Source organism: Lathyrus oleraceus, chromosome 1, assembly GCF_024323335.1.
Source record: "Lathyrus oleraceus cultivar Zhongwan6 chromosome 1, CAAS_Psat_ZW6_1.0, whole genome shotgun sequence".
NCBI lineage: Eukaryota > Viridiplantae > Streptophyta > Magnoliopsida > Fabales > Fabaceae > Lathyrus > Lathyrus oleraceus.
In genome coordinates, this window is record NC_066579.1 from 378,305,889 (window position 1) to 378,326,561 (window position 20,673).

Genomic DNA, 20,673 nt, shown 5'->3' on the forward strand with positions numbered 1-20,673 from the left:
TTGAATGATCATGAAATTTGGTAGGAATGTTATAGACACATTGTATGACATCCCTGTTTTGGTCTCACTCATTTCTTTACTGTTTTCATTGACTTGTGAATTTTTGAAGTGAATGCATATGTTGATGTTGTGATTTGGAGCATGTAATTGTGTCTGTTTTTGTTGATTTTCATTGACATGGTTCCCTTTGCCCAATTAAGCTGAAATTTGGTGTGCCATACCTGGATTAGGTCCTGTTTAGGTGTAAATTATTTGAGGATTTTTGGATTTGTTTTGATATGGAATTGGATGCAATAGTTCTGTTTGGATGTTTTGTGCTCCATTTGAACTAGTTTGGATTGTTTTGTGCATAAATTGAACATGATGAATGATATGGACATGAGACCAATTGTGTTGGTTTTCTATTTGCATTAATTTGAGTTTGGTTAGAGATACCTTGCTGTTTAGGAATTTTTCTTGCTTTTGGACCCTAGGCTTGGCCTAGTGGTCTTGTTGCTAATATTTGCTTGATTTTTCAAGATGAATAGCATAAGGCTCATGGAGAATGATCCAAGTTGATTGAAATGATGTTGTTTGATGTTTGTACACTAACATAACATTGTTTTGTAGGTTGTGAAGCTTGGGCTTGAGCTCATAGCTTGCCTTTGTGTGCCTTGGCTTGCATAGTTTGACTGATTAACTTGTTGTTTTCTGATTGGTTGTCTGAGTTATTAACTGGTTAGCTTTTGTACAGGTACCTTTAGTCGCTCTAGTTCTTTTAAGAACTTGCTTGGTAGCCGCTGCTCGGTTGTGTAAACCGCTTGAGGTAGGTCCTCTTGACTTCATGTAGTCTGGGAGACCCGGCTGTTACCGGGCCGGGCAAATGTCTGAAGTCCTCCTTAAGAGGCAATGATTGTGGTTGTTTATTTTTCGTGCCAAGCAGGTGAAAGTCCTTTAAATAAGGCAATTGGTGGAAGGTAGGGGTATGCAGTCTACCCCCCACTATTATGTGAGTCTTCTCCTTGCTCCCATTACATGGTTGTAGCATTGAGATTACAAGCCCAAGATCCGTGCAGTGCACGTTGTGTCAGAGTCTCTGAGTATAGAAGGGTTCCCCCATTCTGGACCCATGCTCATTTGTCAGAAGCTCTCCCTGGTTAGGGATAAGAGCTGTGAGGTCTGATCCTCACTTCATCCTTTCATCTGCTTCACCTTAGCCTCGTAATGGCAAGGTTAAGAGCAAACACAGCCCGTACAGACGACTTGCTGAGGCAGTCAAACCTATTGTGTGAGCCACTTGTTTGGTTATAGTGCGTGCTATGTGGATATCTGTTTGAGATGCTTGTTCTCATTGGATGTATGCTTGAATTATTCTGTATGCTTGTGTGCTTGCTTCTTTCCTGGATAGGAGTAGTTTGCTTATGCAAGTAGGATAGAAAACCGAACTTAGGGTAAACGATGCATGACAACACTAGGCTCGAGTCCAGCTCCCTAGTAGTGTGTCTTTCCCTGGTTTCTGGCTAGCAATTCAGTCCCTTTCAGGGGAACTACATCGCCCTGATCCTCGTTCCAGACGAGGTATGTAGGCAGGTGGTCGTGCGAGACCACTCCGGGCAACCTTTTTCTTTTTTGCGTGCGTTAACTTGTTATCTGATTGTGTGTTTTGGTTCGGATGCCGACGTAAGTCCAGTGATTGGCAGTCGGGCTCCCCGTTTGCCGTTTTGTGTGTGTTTTGGTTCGGATGTTGACGTAATTCCATCCAGTGGTTGTCGGGCTCCATGTTTGCCACCCTTGCTTGTTTGTGTTGTTTTGTGTTGTTTGGCGTGCGTAAGCCGAACTACAGTGGCTCTGATTCTCATGTCCAGATGAGATATGTAGGCATAGGACGCGATGTCCTATCGAGCTCCCTTCTCTTAACCCCACCTGCGTTCCCTGTGTGTGTGTGTGATGTTTTAGCAACCTATTCTTTATTTTAGAACGTGGATCCCGTCGAGTACGACGGACGTGAGGGGTGCTAATACCTTCCCCTTGCGTAACCGACTCCCTTACCCTTTCTCTCTGGTCGCGAGACCATTTCCTTTCCAGGTTTCTCTGAGCGTTTCCTTTCCCTATCTTGGGATAAATAACGCGCAGTGGCGGCTCTGTGTGTGTTTTTATTCGAGCCTCGCCGGTTGATTTTTCGCAGGATGCGACACTCTTGCCCTCACATAAATAAATAAAATGTCAATCTATTACCGTTTGGAATTCGGAGACAATTTTGACGATGTAAAACATCTCGTAATACTTGACAATCTCCTGCAGACCCTTCCCACCCATATAACACATAGATGAACCTTAAATCTGGACCACAAACTCCTAACACATTTGTAGATATGTCACCCTTTATATTACTGTATCTAGGCATATCTTTTTTAGCAACTGTTGATGGAATATGTGTCCCATCAGATGCTCCAATTGAATTCTAAAAACAATTTTAAAAAATTACTACAACTATAGATACCTAAAAGGGTTAGAAGTTGTAAAAGAAATTTCAAACTTACCTCATACTATTTCCATTTATTTTCCTCAAGGCCATCTAGATTACAATCGTGAAACTTCAAATAATATCGACTTACTTTCATAACATCTCTAATGAATAACTCCCAAACCACACTACAAATATATGGAAAATATGTCTTAGCTATTATCAGCTCACACTAGCTCCTAGTTAGAGAGGTTTTATTTCATTACAGGTATTAGAATTATTACAATTTTTAGAAAAACAAGACAAATCATAACAGATACCCAATCATAACAACTTCAAGAACAACATCATGACATAACAAAAATAATCACTGATGAAGAATCAACACAAGATAATCAGCAGATAGACACAATTGTGCAGAAAATATCACACTAAACAATACCAAATATGCAAACATGTGTCATTAGACAGGACCAACCAGAAGCTATTAACAATCAACCATATGAGTTTAATGAAGCACAATGTGCTCATATGACAGATATCATCCACACTCAGGATTTGGGAAAAAAAATAATCTCACATTCCAAGAATTTAACGTAAAGAACATCACAAGGATAAACATAAATCATAGTTTAGAAATCAAAACAACATATCTTCCGAAGGAACATAGAAATAAACACCACACAAAACATTAACCTAAATGGAACTAGGATCTTCTTAGACATAGCTAAAGATTAATCTCCAACAGAACCAACATTCGTAAATCCAATACTAGATTAAGAAGATAAACACAACACAATGATAAATCACGAAGTTCGGTCAATTTGAGGAAATAAAAACACACAGATTAGAAGAGGCGATGCAAAAACGAGAATGAACCAGATGCAAAAGAAAGATGGAAAAGGAATAAAAATACCTGAGATCGATTATGTGAGAGAGAATAGGATAAAATATCGATTTCATGAGAGATCGATTATGTGAGAATGAGAGAGATCAATTTTGTGAGAGATTGATTCTTTTGAGAGTGAGAGTCGATCTCGCGAGAGAGAAAAACATGTGAAAGGAGAACGTGAAACTCATAAGACGCACATCATGAGAAGAGAGAGTGTGGGAATTCAAAATTTTGTCATTTGAGGTGGAATTATAAATTTCTCTAAATTGGTCATTGAAAAAATCTAAGAAAATTATATCGTTTTAACAATTCTCTCATTTATTTATCCAAACAAGAGATTTTGGTCAAATCATTTTGAATTCCTTAAAAAAATTACTTTTTCTCATTAAAATGCTCCATCCAAATACACTATAAGAGAACCAGTGATCTCAACCCTGAAAGAAGGGAGGACTACCAACAAAAAATCAACACCAACGTAGATTTTCTCCTTAGCTAAAAAATCAATAAAACCATTTGCTTCACGAAGAATATGAGAAAGAGGTACAGTCTAAACCGATCTAACAACTCATCAATCTAGAAAAACACACTTGCATATGAGTGAAATATGTGATTATTAATTTTATTCGAATAGTTGGAACCAATTAGATTTTTTACTTCGATCTATTTGTTAATCTGTTGAAAAGTAATACAACCTAATTAGTAATATCAATATTTAAAAGACAATCATCATTTAAAATATTTTTTTTTCTAAATTCCTATATTATTTATTCTAAATTTCTATATTCTTTATGCGAGCGCATATATATATATATATATATATATATATATATATATATATATATATATATATATATATATATATATATATTACTAGTAATATACAATAATAGATTTGAAGAATGGTATATAAATATATATATAAATAAATAAATAAATAAATAAATAAATATATATATATATATATATATATATATATATATATATATATATATATATATATATATATATATATATATATATATATATATATATATATATATCACTAGTAAATAATGGTATATAAATATTTATAAAATAAAGATAAAATTTGAAGAAAAAACCAAATCTTAGTAATATACAAGTTACTAGCAGGATAGATTTGATATAAATATATATTACTAGTAAATAAATATATATATACTACTAGTAAATAATGGTATATAAATATTTATAAAGTAAAGATAAAATTTGAAGAAAAAACCAAATCTTAGTAATATTACAAAGTTTCTAGCATGATAGATTTGATTTAGTTTTTGAGTTAGGACCATAGTATAAATCAATTAGCAAATATTATTATTTGCTCCCCACATAAGCTGTATCCTATTTTACTTTCTAGGGTTCGGGAAAAAAAACGAGTCTCTCAAAAATCAAAAACCCAACTTTCCCCTTTCTATCTCCTCTCATCAACCAAATACAGCTCGGCGGCGATGGCGACAACTTCTGTGGTGCCGGCAAATCGTCGGCGAACGGTTATCTCCAATGAGGATATGGACTTTGAGACGACGGAAGGTGTGAAGGCGATTGCGACCTTCGAAGGGATGGGGATAAAAGAAGATTTGCTGCGTGGAATCTACGCATACGGTTTCGAGAAACCATCGGCGATTCAACAGCGTGCCGTTGCGCCTATCATTCAGGGACGTGATGTTATTGCTCAAGCTCAATCTGGAACCGGAAAGACGTCCATGATTGCGCTTACTGTTTGCCAGGTTGTTGATACATCCGTCAGAGAGTGAGTTTCTTTCGTCTTGTTTACTGTTTTTGTTGTGTTGATTTGTTTGGATAAGCAATTGGAAGATACAATATCAGTTTAGAGTAGTTTGAGGTTGAATTTATTGATTAGGGTTTTTTTTTCCTGGGTAATTACGGGTGTTTTTGGAAGAGATTTTGGATTTATCAATTAGGGTTTTTGATGTAGGAGTTTTTTTCAAGGTAATTAAAGGTTGATTTTTATTTTTTTTTGAATTTTGATTGATGTTTGTGTGATATTGGATAATGTGAATTTGAATAAAATCTAGAAACATGGGAAAGCTTAAAGAGGGGCGTTATCCCCTAAATGATTTGACATGTTTTGTGTGGGGTGTTTTAAAGGGTGTGATTTTGAATTTGGCTAGAGTAGAGAGCAAAGTGAAGAAATTGATGATTTGTAATTAGTGCATATTAATACCCACCTTTGGTTTGTTAATGAATGGTTATTAAGTTGCTTGCTTTAGAGATAATCGTTTTTTTAAATATTTTTATTATTATTATTTTTAATAATTTAAAGTGAATATTGTAGGAAATAATGATAATTTTTTAGAGGGAACTTGATATAATGATTACTGTTCATTGCTGTATATGCCCACTATCAATCTTCTGATGTAGTTCTGTTAGTTTGTAAATGGAAATTTGATGTTTCTGGTCTTTCCATCCTGACATTTTTTAAAATCTTTCAATATATTCATAATCTTGAAGATTTGTGGTTTACTAAGAACAAAGTACATCAGTTTATTAATTTGTGAGCCGAATTTTACAATTTCTGAACAGAGTGCAAGCTTTAATTGTGTCTCCAACAAGAGAATTGGCCACACAGACTGAAAAAGTTATATTGGCTATTGGAGATCATATTAATATACAAGCACATGCTTGCATTGGAGGCAAAAGTGTGGGAGAAGATATTAGGAAACTTGAGCATGGAGTTCACGTGGTGTCTGGAACTCCTGGGCGAGTCTGTGACATGATAAAAAGGAGAACATTGCGTACAAGAGCTATCAAGTTACTAGTTCTGGTAATTAATTGCTTCTACTTGCCAATGCTTGATTGTACTTTTCTTCTTTTTTATCGTCATGTGTTAAGCATTATCTTATATTTTTCTTTTCGTTTACAGGATGAGTCTGATGAAATGTTGAGCAGAGGATTTAAAGATCAAATTTATGATGTGTATAGATATCTCCCACCCGATCTTCAGGTTCTCCTTACTCTGATGCCCTCATCTTTCTCAATGTTTGGAGTGGAATTTCTGCAATCTGAAATCTTAATATATGCTTAAATTAAAAAAACTAAGGTCCACTGGCTAGTTAGATTTTTGTAAGTAGACTTAACTATTGTATAAGGTTTGACAATGACAATGAATAAATATCTATTGGATTTTAGACATACCAATTTTAATTCAGGCAAATCGCACTACTAAGTAAGGGATATTAGAGGTGTGCAGTGCTCCTGTTTGATAATTGGATTTACATCATATGAGACAGAATAATACTGGTTGAATTTTAGACATACCAATTTTATTCAGGCAAATAGCGCTATTTTAAGTAGGGATATGAGAGGTGTGCAGTGTTCTGTTTGGTAATTGGATTTACATCATATGAAAGAATTAAGTTAGTGCTTTCATAATTTCATAATATAAGCTGCTAGCAGTTTTCATTTTTTGTTCTTAAATGAAGTACCTCAGTGATAAGATTCTGATACAGTTTATATAAATCTCGTCTTTATTTTAATTTAAAACTTATTTTGGCCAAATTATCTGAAATTTTATCTCTTTTTATAACTTAATTGGATGCATCTTTAGCGTCCTTGGTCGTAGTTAGTGGTGTGATGTTGGTTTTGCTCTTGTTTTAAACTTGTGAAATATTCTTGTCTGTTTTCTTCCCAAACTTATGTAGTCTCTGAGTTGTTTAGTTTTTAATGTGTAGGTTTGCTTGATTTCTGCTACGCTACCTCATGAAATTCTGGAGATGACAAACAAGTTTATGACAGATCCAGTGAGGATCCTTGTCAAACGTGATGAATTGACATTGGAGGTACGCAATTGCTTTCGTTGTCCTCATGCTTTCTGATATTTACCTGGATATTGATGCAATAACCCTTCCCTCTAATTACAGGGCATCAAGCAATTTTTTGTTGCGGTTGAAAAGGAGGATTGGAAGTTTGATACTCTGTGTGATCTTTATGATACTCTCACCATCACTCAAGCTGTTATATTCTGTAACACCAAGCGAAAGGTAAAAGAAAATTATCAAAGTTTCGTAGGATCAGTATGGTGGATTGGTGGATTTTGTACTCTGTTTTCGCCCATAGTGATCAGTTAACAATTTCTATATTATCATTATAAGTAGTATTGTTAATAATAATATACTTTTGGAACAGGTGGACTGGTTAACTGAAAAAATGCGTAACAATAATTTCACTGTCTCATCAATGCACGGTGACATGCCTCAAAAAGAAAGAGATGCAATTATGGGAGAATTTCGTGCTGGAACAACCCGAGTATTGATAACAACTGATGTTTGGGCTCGTGGCCTTGATGTACAACAGGCAAGTCATTTGACCAGTCTGTGTTCTATAATAATAATAATAATTATTATTTGTGCCTCTAATATATGATGACTTCATGTTGCCTAAGTATGTGGTATGCCTTTGTTTCTATTGCGTAGTTTGTGTGTTCTTGTTTCTTTATGTGTTTGGATTCACGATGAAGGGTGTCAGTTGATATTGCCTCCTGTCAACTGCTGTTTGATGTAGTAAAAATCAAGATGTTTGATTATTTGAATTAAAATTAATTTCTTAGTCAAATATCTAGTCAGGTCAAAAGTTATATAAACTAGTTTTTTTATTAGGTTGAAATATATACACCCAATTTTTCCACTAAGCTATATTAACATGTTTTTCTTCTCAAGTAATGCAAACAAATGAAAATTTCTTATCATCCATTTGACTAGTAACAAATAAAATTATTGAGACATTCCTGCATTAATTCTTATGAATTGTTGACACTTATCATGCAATTGCTTCTTTGATCAGGTTTCTCTAGTTATTAATTATGACCTTCCAAATAATCGAGAGCTGTACATTCATCGGATTGGTCGGTCTGGACGTTTTGGACGAAAGGTATTGTGAATGTTTAAATTAGTTGAATTAATGTTTCTTGACTCAAGTAGCTAGTCTGATTTTCATATCGGAAACTGTTTTACTATATTAAAAATTTCCATGTCTTCTAGTAGTTTTCCCATGCTCTGATTTGGTTCCTTGCTCTTTGTTCAATATGTGACATAATTGGTTTTGCAGGGTGTTGCAATAAATTTTGTTAAAAGCGACGATATCAAGATCTTGAGAGATATTGAGCAGTATTATAGTACCCAGATTGATGAGATGCCAATGAATATTGGTGATCTTATATAAAAGGGCATGCAGTTTGCAGGGTGGAGTGGGTTGTGATAGGAATTAGCGTTTAAATGTGGTTTTGTTTTGATACTTTCAAGATCTTCTGAAGACTTTTCAATTTGTCTAATAGAATTTTAACTGTGTGATTGTACCATATACATAATTATTTTCTTGGCTGATATGGTTGAGTTCAATCTGTAAATTGTTTTGCAATGCTGTCCATCATCTTACATTCAATGTTGAATGTCTAATTTTTTTATGACTCAAATGACACGTGATGTTTTTGACTTGGTTGATTAGTTTGCTAATTTATGTCTGATATTCATATATATTTAGTTTTATTCTTGATTATGACAAGTGGGATTTAAGAATACCCCACCCCACTAAGGTTTAGTTTGCTAATTTATGTCTGATATTCATATATCTTGGTTGTATTCTGCCTTGTTTGTGAAATTCGTCTCAGTCCTGCCTTTTAAAATTTCAGTTTTTCTGCTCGGATTTTAAATTTTGAGTGTATTTTGGAGATTCTGATTCTAGAACCAAACAAATGTTTAACATAAACACTTAAATAATTCAAATTCAACATGGTTGGATCATCTTCAACAACTCATCAATATACATTACGTGCACAAAAATCATGACGACGCAAAACCCTTTATTTATTGTGTCCAACTATAATAATTTGTTGGAAAAACTCCAATCTTTTAGTTAATCGATTCAATCTTAAAGAATAAAAACCAATCTTTTTGATTGATCACCCTTTACTCAGGTGAAACAATCACTCATTGGTTGCAAGATATTCTACACTACTTGGAGAATTGAAAGAAACAAAATAAAACAATTAAAAGTGAGAGATCACCCTTTACTCAATTGAAAGAAAAAAAAATAAAACAATTGAAAGTGAGAGAAAAAAATTATGGAGGAAGAAGATGAATGCATTAATATGCAAACGACACTCTAAGTATTTGATACAATGTGTCTTAATCACAACTGTGATTTATGAAATTACACAATACAACTATAAAGTTTGTTATCAAAACTTAGTTCTAATGAAATAAAGATCCTATCTATTTATAGATGAGATTACTTGCACTCAAAGTAATCAAAAAATAACTAACTCAACTAAAGCTAAGCTAAGTTAGTTCATTTCGACTCTGCCGATTCCTTCGACAGCTACATTCTTCGTCTGCATGCTTCGACAAGTTGTTGTCATACCCCAAAATTCACCCTACCCTTCATAATGATCATCTAGGTCACTAACCCCCATGTGCATATCCTTGTGGTCATTCATTTCATTTGCATAACCATGGTCTAATACAAGAGGATAAGTATCATGGATTCCAAGCTTTGTGCTTGCACCTAGTGGAAACTAGGGTTTCTCTGCAACTTGAGGTGGTTCAACAATCAAACCCTAATATGAGGATAACTCTTAATGCTTGTGCATTGTGCTCATCATTGGTGATTCAAGTGTGACTTCTTGATGAAGCAAAACCCTAATTTGGGGATCCTCAATTGATCAGGGCTTCCACAAACCCTAGTTTTGTTCCATGGCCCTTTGTGTGGGCCCATAACCCTAATTCAATCTGATTCTCCTTCATGCCATTGATGCACCTTGTGTTTGTCTATGTCCATTGGTTTGAGGTCAAGTTCTTGATCCCACTATCTTTATCAACTTCCATCGTTGGTCTTTCATCTGGGTCATCCTCATACCTAATGCCTAGTTCATGGCTTGTCTAAGCCCATTTCATCTGGTTATCCTCATGACTAGCCTAAGGTCTTGCTTTGTTTGAGGCCCATTTCATCTAGTCAATGCAACTTCATGCCATTATCACTGCTTGGTGTTTGGTCATAGCCATTTTGTGCGATTCTTTCATGTTTCATTCAAATGTTCTTGTGCCATCCTTTCATTTTTCATTTGTGGGGTTTTTGGTTCATTCATAGTCATTGTCCATTGATTGATTCATGTTATTATGTTCATTATTCTAATTCAAGTCATGGTCATGTTAAGGTGGTCATCCATTTTAATACCTTGCATCCTCTTCCATTTCAATTCATATTTAAGTCCTGACCATAGTTAATTCAAGTCATACATGTTCAATTCATCATGGCAAATTCAAGTTCATTCAAGTATCATGTTCATGTATAACATCAATTAAAAAACAACCCATTTCATTCAAAAATATACCAATGCCATTCATTTCATAATCATAAATGTCTATACATGAAAATACAACAAAATTGATATTTGACCAAGTGTTGACTTTGGTCAACAATTGACTTTTTGGTCAACTTTGACCAAAGTCACCCTAAGCCCCTAAAACCCTAAATTCCCCATCCTAAAACCCTAAACTTCTTTCCTAATTATTCAAGATCCACCATGGTCCTTTGGCTTGCCATTTAGACATAATGCTTCAAAAATCCAATTTGGATGTCATGTTGCCCTGTCCAACCATTTCATGTGCATAACCATTGCTAAAGACATGGATGAACCCCTAGATGCAACGGAATCCTAGGTCAGGATCACTTCATAAAATAAACAGGACCAAGATGAAAACTTGCAGCACCCACATGGTCATGTTACACCATAGGCCAATACCATTCTGCATTGGACCAAGCACTTCACCTTGCAAAAATCCTGCAACAAAAGCATGCCAAACCAGAAGCAAACATCACCCTGCAGTATTTCAAGGCCAAATGCATACATGGAGGCACAAGTCAGAACATGTTGCAGACCATAAGTCTGAATAATAAGACTTGAAACTGAATGCATACCAGGCACATCATACCTGCCACTTCAGACCATAGCCACAACTGAAGAACACCAAGCCAAGAACCCTGCAAATGCTAAGCTGCAGAGTCAGGATTAAGGCAAATGAATAGACCTGCAAAACATCTATTGCAATGCATGCTCGAGCCAGTCCATGTGATCATACATGTACATCAAAATCCATAACAACATGCAAGGCACAACGCAACCAGATGCATCAAACTTGCATTAGGATTCCAATAAAACCTTGACCAAAACCAATTGAACCATACCTGGCATCATGATCCACATCAAAACCTACTGCAGAAACTCGGGAACAATTGCAAGGTGAGTCATGTCATGCTGCAATGCCAATACAAACACCTGTAACAACCACAATTCTGCTGCAGCCAAATGTCATACTGCATGGTCAACATCAAATCCTGCATAATCCATAATCCAACAAGCCTACAACTAATGAAAATAAAATATTAAAACATCAATAACAATCGAGAAAAAGCAATGGAAAGGCATTCAAAATCGAGCAGCAATCATCACATAAGCACCCAACCAAATTTATTTCTCTCAAGCTCTAACAGCCACCGAGTTAACATCTAACTCTCAACAACTTACCTCACCAATTAACTGAACTTAATTGAACATTGTCTCTATATAATGGACATTGAACTGAGCTAACATATCAGTTCCAGAATCAAAGGACCATTTAATAGATCTCACCCAATTGAATCATTTCAGTAAAGCTAGTTCCAGCTCATGACTAACTAAGTCCAATTGTACCAGTCCAATCCTAACTAATATTTCAATACCAACTACCTTCATTAGGAACCACAAAGTCAGTTACAACTCAACCTCAAAATTCCAACTGAATCCTAACTGCACTTTCCCAATCCCTATGCTATAACCGACCTATAAATAATAACATCCAATCATTACAGAACTGGCCAATCATTCTTTCATCCTTCACCCAATCATTACACAGTCATTCTTAACCACTTCTCAATCATTTCACATTCATTCACCCTCATCCTCTCGAAATACACTCCAATCATTCACCACCATAACAGAATCATCTTCTAGTTTCGAATCAACTTTTCACATTCACAAAAGCTCTGTAATCACTATTCATCATTCACCCTCACAGAAGAACCACCTTCATCATTCCGAACCAGAGAAGCATCATCAAGCCCTCACATTCTCATCACTCCCCTCAACATCAGAACCTCACATCACTTGATTCACACTCGCATTCAAAACAAAATCAAAGAAGCACAAAGGAACGAAGAGAGTTGGACGAGTACGATAAAGAGGGGAAAATTTGAGTATTCACCTGAATTCGTCGTCGTCACCTTCGAAATCTCTGGCACGATGAGTTTCTTTTTCATCCTTCTTTTCTTCAATCATTGATACCGAGATGTAGAGCTTGAGGAAGGGAGTCAAAGCCCCAACCCCGGGGGCTTTGAATCCTTGTATTTAAAATTTAATGGTTCTTGGAGTTTTGGTATCGGTTTGGACCTTAGACATAAAATTAAGGAAAATCAGTGGCAGATTCATGATGGGGGGTCCAAGACGGTCATGGTGTTGTGTTTGTTTTAGTTTTCTGGTGGACACCTCCACCAGAAGCGATTCCCGGCGTGGTGGTCCATGGCAGTGAGAAGCTGAGGTGGTGATCGGGGTGTCTCCTTGAACTGGCGCGTGTTTTAAATGTTTATTTAAATTCAATCTGAGCCATTGACCAATTCCCACGTGTTATTGCTGAATCAATTTCAATTTCCACATGCCGAAACTCATTGCCTTGGTTGATTCTGGGCCATCTCAGTGGGCTTAGCACATCTTACTATCACCATCACCCAATTAGCTTCCCTGTACCCCCAAGCTGTACTGAGTTTTGATTGGGCTTGTGGCAGCTCAGGCCCATGCGCCTGGATCTATTTGCACCATATTCCAGATTGGCACCCCCTGGCCCATTTTTTCTTGTTATTTTCTTCATAATTTCTTCATGATCTTTTAATTTCTAGCTAATTGATTTTATCATATTGACTTTAATCATTTTTTACCATGTTTAGAAACAATAAAATGCATGTTAGTTGTTAGTTAATTTTGATGTAGAAATTAGTTTGTTTAGGTTTAATTGACTTGATAATCCTTTTGGAAAAATCCCTAAAAAAATACTTGATTCAATGTTAACTTTTGATTTGTTTTGATTAATTATTGGCTTTTTCAATTCAATTAACTTGCCATGTTTAGGATTTAATTTGATCTGTTTACATTTTAATTCCATGTTAATTCCATATGTCAGGTTTAATTCCATTTCATTTCAATTTCTTTGATTGTGGTTAATGATTAAATTGAAAATGATAATTCAATTTAATGGGATATGCTTGTATGTCCATTATTTTCACCATGATCATTTTATCGTTTCACCATAATTTCATCATCACCTTATCATTTTATGGTTCATTTGTTTTAGCATTTAATGTCCATTGTTAATGCATAATACCCCGCTTTGGTTCATGTTTGTGTCCGCATGTGCACATTGAGATCCAAGTACATTCCAAATTATCAATGCCTTTAATTCATTCAGTTGACTTGTATTGTGTGTAGTAAGTACCATGCCACTTGTATGTTTTAGGCATGATACATGATTTGTATTTTGTCTAATTTCTTTCCATTTCCCATTTATGTTGTATTGCTTCCATCCCCCCATATGGATCACATGTCCCCTCACCCCCTGAAAGTGTAATAGTCTAGGTTTATTCTTTTATTAGTTCACCATGCATGCTAACTAAAAAGATAAAAACAAACGATAAAATAAAACATTTCAAAAGAAACAAAAGGTACTTGATCCAATGTCAAGTTGTTTTCCAAATAAAATTCACACTATTGCAACGTGAGTACTTGATCCAACATCAAGTATCTCCCATCCATTCCATAATCCATGATCTACATCTCTTATCCACTCCCTTCTCAATCTCATCTCTCTCTCTCTCTCTCTCTCTCTCTCTCTCTCTCTCTCTCTCTCTCTCTCTCTCTCTCTCTCTCTCTCTTTCTCACTCTCTCTCTTCCATCTTCACACATTTTCATAATAAACTCAAACAATTGATCGAACGTCAAGTGCCTTTTTCAAAACCTTTTCATAACAAACGGAATGCAAAAATATGGTGTACGTGCTTGTACACAACATTAAAGTTCTTGAGTTGTCGGCTATACCTAGCTTGAGGACCCGACACTTGACTTCCCTTAAAACATCTAATGATTCAAACAAGTTAGATCTAGGTGCTATGGGGGAGAAAAAGGGTAGTTAGTATACCATTTGCCTCCCGACTCCCAAGTATTCTGATTGTTGGTCGTACTTAGTCAAAGGTTAGATACTTGTCTCTCTCTAAGTTCCAATTATTAGACTTTCCAAACTTTCTCACAATTCAATTCTCTTTTTGAATGAAAAAGAGTGTTTAGGATAACATTGTCCTCTCAACTCTCAAGTTCTTGGATTGTTGACTGTATCTAGCCAAGGGTCTGATGCTTATCTCCGCACTAAAATAAACCCAACAAATCAAATCATTTTTTGCCTCAATTCATTCTTCGAACCTTTCAAAAATGACGTGTTACTCACGTTCTACAGTGAACGACGCTTAAGCCTCCATGTGTGAGCAAGTAATGTTTAACTGCTAGAGTGTGATTCAAGCGCATCCACTTTACCACAAACAAGAAAATACTTCTCGCTCCCATGATCGAGCATACAAGAAAGTGAACAGTAGCACACGAACGTTAATCTGTTCAGTTAAAACAACCAAACACATACTCCATTTGTGAGCGGACCTACGGAGCTCTGACTTCCTCATTGCACGTATGAGAATACGTAGGCACAAGGGTCCAAATCCTTGGTGAGAACACTAATTTAAAACTTATTCTCTCCCTATCTTATCCATATTCATCTCATTTAACAATAGCAAGCAACATTCAGATAAACAACACCCATATGCATCGATACAAGTAAGTGGTTTTTATTGAGCACGATGGATGTGAGAGGTGCTAATACCTTCCCCTTGCATAACCGACTTCCCAATCCTTTCTTGGTTGTGAGACCATTCTCATTTGGAGTTTTATCATTATTTTCCCTTTCCTTTGGAATAAATAAAATCCGGTGGCGACTCTGTATTTTTCGCAGCGTGATAGCTGGCGACTCTGCTGGGGATTATACAAAGTTTCCTAAAGTAAGTCAAGCCTAGCTTGCATGTATCCTTTTCTTTGGATGTTTATTTATGTTATCGCTTACTTTATTTATCCATTCCTGTTATATATATTCCTGTTATGGAGTCCTCTTATTTCCAAATGACGATGACTGTAACAACCCAATTTTAGTAATTATTTCTTATATTACTATTATTATATTTTATTTTATTTATTTGGAGTGTTAATTAATTAATTGGTTGTTAGGTAGTATAATAATTGATTATATTAATTAACTTGGTGTGTATACTGTGTTGGTTTAATTTATTTGAATTAAATACAGATATTATAATACTATGTCTTATTGGGCCTATTAATTAAATTAGAGGTATCATTCTTTAAGCCCAAATATAATACTAGAATAGTAAGAGGTATGAGAGTGAGAAGTAGGATTCATTTGATCATTGGCGGCAACAGAGAAAGAAAAGAGGAAAAGTAAGGAGAAGAGGGGAAGAACAAGAGAGAAACTAAGGTTTCCAGAAAATTGAAGAGGTAAGGGGGAGAATCCTTATTATTATGGGTTAGAATGATTGGGTCAATGGGTAGAAATATATTTAGGTTGAAATCCCTAATTTTATGGTTGTTTGAAATTGCTAGGTTTTGATGAGTAATCTTTGATTTGTGGTGATTAATTGTGTTTGGAATGGATATATGGATGAAAGTGAGTGATAGATTGAGAAACCACTTATTTTATTAAATTCCATTAAAGTACAGGTAACGTTAAGAAAAATTCCAGTTTCGAAAGCGTTAACCGGTTAACCAAAAGCGTTAACCGGTTACTTGTTAAAAATCTGCTCAGAAATTGCATTCTGTTTCGTGTTAACCGGTTAACCAAAAGCGTTAACCGGTTACTTACTTAAAAATCTGCCAGGAATTGCATTCCGTTTCGTGTTAACCGGTTACCTAAAAGCGTTAACCGATTAACACTGTTGAAAAATGAAAAATGGAGACTTTAAAAGTTGTATTCATTTTGAAATGAAATCTAAGTGTGCGTATTTGATAATTAGCTTATATTTGTGAATGATATATTGTTATGAATGTGTATATGTACCATTGGTGGATAATTCATAGAGTTGAATTATGGTGATATGTAGAATGTTAAGATGGTAGAGATGATCTTAAATGCATATGTGTTGGTATTTGTACATTCATTCATGGCATGGTCGGCTTCATGGTGGAAGCGGTGAAACTGTGGGTTCACGTGGTAATAGACGTTGATCCTTGAATGGAAATAGGCGTAGCAGACGTTGATCCTTAATTGGAAATAGACGTAGTGGCTTTGATCTTGTCCGGATCAGAAGCGTGGCTTGGATTCTAGATATTGAATCGGAAAGCGGTGAAACATTGGGTTCACATTGCGGTACCACATGCATAGAGTCACATGTCTTGCATTGAGTCACATTAGAGTCATGTGATAATTGAATGTATGCATTGATGTGATTGTGATATGTGTATGAGATATGGTAATTGAATTTGGTGATGTTTGGATACATAACTTGGCAAAATATGTGATTATGTGATAATTGTAGTTATGTGTATATTTGGGAATATAGTATTGGATTTTAATATTGTACTCCTTGAGTTTTGATGGATGTTTGAAACATGTGAAATAAATGTTGGTTAATATTATTGACATGGTTATACAAGGTGTGATGAATTTCGTTAATTGTTGATTTAATCATTGTGCCTTATTATACTTCTTCATAATGATTTGAATTCTCACCCTTCTGTTTGAATGTTGCCTTTACATGGGCATCGTGCAGATATTCAAGAGTAGTATTGCTGAAGTTAAGTGGACGATAGCTCACTCGAGATTTAGCCGGAGAGTTTCCGTGTTTTAGCCTAGAGACTAGGTAATGAGTCGATGCTCTGGTCATGTAACACGGGGTAGATTAGTAGTATTGAACTCATATCTTATTTGGATATGTATTATGTTATTACTTGTGAACATGTTTATTTGCGATTGTTGTCTGAGAGGCCATAGTGCCAAATATTCTGAATATGGTTTTATTTTATCTTGAAGAGATTATTGAGAGATGATCATGGTATGGGACATGGATAATTTTATGAAATGCATGAGTATTCATTATTTTCCGCTGCGAACGCATATTCTTGATGACTCATGATATTTGAAGTGTGTTATTTTAAATGACCAAGTGTATTGTATATTGATGATGAAAGCTGTTGGGTTTTGAAAGCTTTTAGTTTTTGAAAACATCGATGTGACGCCCTTTTGTTTATATGCGTGCTTATTTACTCTGATTATATGTTAAGTATTTTGGGGTAGAAAAAGGGGTGTTACATTAGTGGTATCATAGCAGGTCGGCCCGTCCGGCCAGGTTGTTTAATTATGTTTGTTCCCTAGTATGCGACAGGTGTGTGAGAACACTGTCGATTCTTGTTTTATTCTCCATTGCATGTTGGGAATGAAATAAGTGGGGGAGAAGCATCTGCTTATCTTGGATGTTCCAATTGTATCGAGCTTGAACATTATGTTGTTGCATGCAAGAGTGCAGTGTTGGCTAGTTAACTGTTTTGAGAAGACAGTTATTTTCCTGAGGTTGGTGCTAAGGAAGATTGGTTTGTGTCTGCTAAGCAAGTTGATGAATCGGTGCAAGGTGGTGCCGAGTTGTTTATGTTGTTGGCAACTTTGGATATTCGTGAGAAGAGGACGATTGAAGAATTGCCAATAGTTTGTGAGTTTGCGAAGGTATTTCCGGAAGATATAAGTGATTTACCGCCGAAACGTGAGGTTGAGTTTTCGATTGATTTAGTTCCTGGAACTAGTCCTGTATCGATGGCTCCTTATAGAATGTCTGCTTCTGAGTTGAAAGAGTTGAAGAGTCAACTTGAAGACTTGCTTGAGAAGAGGTTTATTCGTCCTAGTGTGTCTCCGTGGGGTGCACCTGTTCTGTTGGTCAAGAAGAAAGAAGGTTCCATGAGATTATGTGTCGATTATAGACAACTGAACAAAGTGACAATTAAGAACAAGTATCCACTTCCGAGGATTGACGATCTGATGGATCAGCTGGTTGGAGCTTGTGTGTTTAGCAAGATTGATTTGAGGTCTGGGTATCATCAGATTTGTGTAAAGGCTGAGGATATTCGAAAGACCGCTTTTCGGACAAGGTATGGTCACTACGAGTACTCCGTGATGCCTTTTGGTGTGACTAATGCACCTGGTGTATTTATGGAGTATATGAATAGAATTTTTCATGATTATTTGAATAAGTTTGTTGTTGTGTTCATCAATGATATATTGATTTATTCTAAGAGTGAAGAGGATCATGCCGAGCATTTGAAGGTTGTGTTATCGGTGTTGAAAGAGAGGAAGTTGTTTGCTAAACTCTCTAAATGTGAGTTTTGGTTGAGTGAAGTAAGTTTTCTTGGGCATGTGATTTCGAGTGGTGGTATTTTTGTGGATCCTACGAAGATTGAAGCTGTATCTCAATGGGAAGCTCCTAAGTCTGTTGCTGAGATTAGAAGTTTCCTTGGTTTGGCTGGTTATTATAGGAAGTTCATTGAAGGATTTTCTAAGTTGTCGTTACCATTGACGCAGTTGACTAGGAAAGGTCAAGCTTTCATTTGGACTTCGCAGTGTGAAGCGAATTTTCAAGAGCTTAAGAGAAGATTGACTACGGCTCCTATTTTGATTTTACCAGATCCATTAGAAACTTTCGTTGTGTATTGTGATACTTCTTTGTTGGGTTTGGGAGGCGTTTTGATGCAAAAGGGCCAGTGGTAGCTTATGCTTCAAGGCAACTTAAAGTTCATGAGAGGAATTATCCGACACATGATTTAGAGTTGGTCGCCGTTGTGTTTGTGTTGAAGCTTTGGAGACATTATTTGTTTGGATCGAGATTTGATGTGTTTAGTGACCACAAGAGTTTGAAGTACTTGTTCGATAAGAAGGAATTGAATATGAGGCAAATGAGATGGTTGGAATTCTTGAAAGATTATGATTTTGGTTTGAATTATCATCCTGGAAAGGCGAATGTTGTAGCCGATGCATTGAGTAGGAAGTCATTGCACATGTCTATGCTGATGATTCGAGAGTTTGAATTGTTGGAGCAATTTAGAGATTTGAGTTTGGTTTGTGAAGCGACGCCTTCGTGTGTTAAGCTTGGTATGTTGAAGCTTACGTGTGGCATTATTGACGAGATTAGAGAAGGTCAGAAGTCAGATTTGAAATTAGTCCATGTTATGACATTGATTAATCAAGACAAAGGTGGTGACTTTCGGATTGATGAGAATGGTATCATGAGGTGTCGTGATCGAGTTTGTGTTCCGGATGTTGCAGATTTGAGAAAGAGGATTCTTGAGGAAGGGCATAGAAGTGGTTTGAGTATTCATCCTGGTGCTACTAAAATGTATCAAGACTTGAGAAAGATGTTTTGGTGGTAAGGTATGAAGAAGGATGTAGCGAAATTTGTGTATTCATGTTTGACTTGTCAAAAGTCAAAGATTGAACATCAAAAGCCGTTTGGTTTGATGCAACCGTTATCTATTCCCGAGTGGAAGTGGGATAGTATCTCTATGGATTTTATTTTGGGTTTGCCGAGAACATCGAGTAATTGTGAGGCGATTTGGGTCGTTGTGGACAGGTTGACGAAATGTGCTCATTTTATTATGATGAGGATGGATTATTCGATGGAGAGACTTGCTAAGTTGTACATCGAAAGGATTGTGTGTTTGCATGGTATTCCGTCGAGCATTGTTTCAGATAGAGATCCGAGGTTCACTTCGAGATTTTGGGAAGGTTTGCAAAGTGCTTTGGGCACGAAGTTGCGTTTGAGTTCGACATATCATCCGCAAACTGATGGTCAAACGGAGAGGACTATTCAGTCACTTGAAGATCTTTTGAGGTCTTGTGTTTTGGAACAAGGAGGAAATTGGGATAGTTTCTTGCCTTTGATCGAGTTTACGTATAACAACAGTTTCCATTCGAGTATTGGAATGGCACCTTTTGAGACTCTTTATGGTAGAAGGTGTAGAACTCCTTTGTCTTGGTACGAATCGGGAGAGAGTGCTGTGGTTGGACCCGAGTTGATTCAAGAGACTACGGATAAGATTAAGATGATTCAAGAGAAGATGAAGGCTTCTCAGAGTCGTCAAAAGAGTTATCATGATAAGAGGAGGAAAGCTCTTAAGTTTGAGAAAGATGAG

At 36.1% G+C, this 20,673-nt stretch overlaps 1 protein-coding gene and 1 long non-coding RNA gene across 8 annotated transcripts; one reads left to right on the forward strand and one right to left on the reverse strand.

Moving 5' to 3' along the window:
* The first annotated feature begins 4,661 nt into the window (after nucleotides 1-4,661).
* LOC127137876 (eukaryotic initiation factor 4A-3) lies at nucleotides 4,662-8,798 on the forward strand. The gene is made up of 8 exons (XM_051064294.1): nucleotides 4,662-5,103; nucleotides 5,898-6,138; nucleotides 6,238-6,318; nucleotides 7,046-7,153; nucleotides 7,235-7,354; nucleotides 7,500-7,667; nucleotides 8,154-8,240; nucleotides 8,418-8,798. The coding sequence occupies exons 1-8, from the start codon at nucleotides 4,802-4,804 to the stop codon at nucleotides 8,529-8,531; spliced, it is 1,221 nt and encodes a 406-aa protein (XP_050920251.1). The 5' UTR covers nucleotides 4,662-4,801; the 3' UTR covers nucleotides 8,532-8,798.
* Nucleotides 8,799-10,680: 1,882 nt separating this feature from the next.
* Nucleotides 10,681-13,011, reverse strand: LOC127137887 (uncharacterized). 7 transcript variants are annotated; one of them, XR_007808723.1, is made up of 4 exons: nucleotides 12,608-13,004; nucleotides 11,553-11,733; nucleotides 11,300-11,348; nucleotides 10,681-11,187 (listed from the first exon to the last, which is right to left on the reverse strand). It is a non-coding gene; the product is annotated as an uncharacterized LOC127137887 (long non-coding RNA). The 7 variants fall into 7 exon arrangements; XR_007808722.1 differs by having other exon boundaries at nucleotides 11,300-11,357; XR_007808721.1 differs by having other exon boundaries at nucleotides 11,553-13,006.
* Between the last annotated feature and the right edge of the window lie 7,662 nt (nucleotides 13,012-20,673).

Excerpts from the sequence above, each read along its gene's own strand:
- LOC127137876 (XM_051064294.1), top strand. The coding sequence starts at position 4,802 with ATGGCGACAACTTCTGTGGTGCCGGCAAATCGTCGGCGAACGGTTATC. Across the intron at positions 5,104-5,897 it reads GTTGATACATCCGTCAGAGA|AGTGCAAGCTTTAATTGTGT; the intron begins GTGAGTTTCTTT and ends ATTTCTGAACAG. Across the intron at positions 7,154-7,234 it reads GTGATGAATTGACATTGGAG|GGCATCAAGCAATTTTTTGT; the intron begins GTACGCAATTGC and ends CTCTAATTACAG.